The following is a 1,939-nucleotide window of genomic DNA, read 5'->3' as shown; positions in this document are numbered from 1 at the left end:
TACTTTTTTGAATCATGCCGAAATCATCTTACTATGGGCTTTTCTACTAGGGTTTTTATATTTTTGCTTTAATGGAGCTACCTAAGATATTACGCCAAAGAAAATAATGACACTGGTCTCCAAGGTTTAGTAGTATTTAAAGGTCAATAAAAAAAACCAAAACAACAAGTACATAGATAAAACCACTAGTATAAATAATATTTTGCGTGAAGCTCACCATAATTGCATAATTACCTTTTAAGTTTATATAAAGAAGTAAAACACAACTTTAATTACAAAAAGTAATAACAATCTCACTCTCGTCTCTCTTTATAATCTAGTATGCTGATCTTTCAACGGATATAATTTTTTCTTGGTTACTTATATTTTTATCCACCATAAATTAAAGACTTATTTATAACAATTTTAATATAATACCATAAAGCATAAATGCTTAAAACTTATAAGATCCGATTAAATCAAGATTTCATCACTAAATCCGATGTTAACATTGGGAGACCAGCATAAGGACGATGGAGAAAGAGGTGGGGAACAAGTTCGAGACGAAGAGCCCGAGGAGGAAGTATACGTCAACAATGAAGACCAAGAAGCTGCCAAAACACTGTCCCTGGCCGGGGTAGTTATTTTTGCCGGAGCCACCACATCTTCTAAAAGCCCTTGTTGCCGCCGACAGTGATCAACCGGTAAAAATAACTCATCTTCGAAATTTAACGGTGTGTATTCTTGGGCTATATAGGCTGAATGATTTTTGTAGGCATGCTCAATTAAATGGGCTTTTTTACTTTCTTCTTGGGTTTGAGATGTTTTGTTAATTAGTTTATCTTGAGCATCATGTTTAAGTGTTTTCGCTTTTTTATTAGGCCTATGTGTCTTAACAGGTGGGAAGAAGAAAGGGTATGCGTAGTGGAAGTGGAAACCTTCGTAGGTGATAATATATGTGTTAGGCTCATCAATTGATCTCTCCACTTGCTTCTTTGCATTGCATATTGGGTTTGTGCACTTGTAATAACTCCTAGACATACATCAAAAATATAGTAACATTATGCTTGTGACAAAAAACTAGTACAAGTTCGATTTGTCCGTCTGGCCTTTCAATATGCATATACGAATTTATAACATGCATGTATATAAAGTGTACCTTGGGTTAGGGCTATTTTTGATGGCTTTCTGGCCATACTTTCTCCATTTGTATCCATCATCACACATTCCATTAGTATAGTTCTTGACCTTTAAAGTGTACCTATCCACTTTGTTCAAAGTACTTCTTTCCAATAGTTGAACCCTATACATGAATATAAACAAGGGACTAATGAGTACATAATATTAAAGCAAACATATACGTGTTCTTGTAATAGTAAAGTTATCTATTGTTTACGTTGATATTGAGATTTCTTGGACTGGATGGGTGTGGGGTTCAACCACAGCCAGAGCGTTTGCCATATCTTGGATTCGTGGACCGGAGTTAACTGGTAATGAAACGAACGTGTTGGTGATGGAATCTTCATTTGGCATGAGTCTGTGCTGTTGTTCTTGAGGCAGAAAGAAGAGAGGTGGGTCATTAACGAAAAGGTCTTCAACAGCGTTGTTATCATACGGTCTTGTCCACTCAGAAAGTTCTTCTTCTGCCATATGAGTGACTATATATGGGAACAAGAAAACTTATACGAGCCGGTGGAGAGGGAGATAGAGAGAGAAATATAGTTTCTTTGGTGTTTTAATTATAAATAAATAGCGTGTGTTGAATTTATACTACTTTTTCTTCTGAGGAGTTATATTTGAGTAATATGTCATTATTTTTTCTTATAAATTATGTATATTTAGGTTAAGTGGTATGAAATTCTTAATTGATTTTGTTCAACAGAATAGATGCATTAATTGTAAGCTATGTTTTTTTTGTTAAAGCATTTCTCGATTTGTGCGTGTCATTTTTGGGCAGGAG

At 34.8% G+C, this 1,939-nt stretch overlaps 1 protein-coding gene across 1 annotated transcript; it reads right to left on the bottom strand.

Moving 5' to 3' along the window:
* On the bottom strand, positions 299-1,702 carry LOC104725135 (probable WRKY transcription factor 49). The gene is made up of 3 exons (XM_010443740.2): positions 1,376-1,702; positions 1,139-1,282; positions 299-1,012 (listed from the first exon to the last, which is right to left on the bottom strand). The coding sequence occupies exons 1-3, from the start codon at positions 1,627-1,629 to the stop codon at positions 454-456; spliced, it is 957 nt and encodes a 318-aa protein (XP_010442042.1). The 5' UTR covers positions 1,630-1,702; the 3' UTR covers positions 299-453.

The sequence above is a fragment of the Camelina sativa genome, chromosome 11 (assembly GCF_000633955.1).
Source record: "Camelina sativa cultivar DH55 chromosome 11, Cs, whole genome shotgun sequence".
Classification (NCBI taxonomy): Eukaryota; Viridiplantae; Streptophyta; class Magnoliopsida; order Brassicales; family Brassicaceae; genus Camelina; species Camelina sativa.
This window is presented reverse-complemented; position numbering and strand designations above follow the sequence as displayed.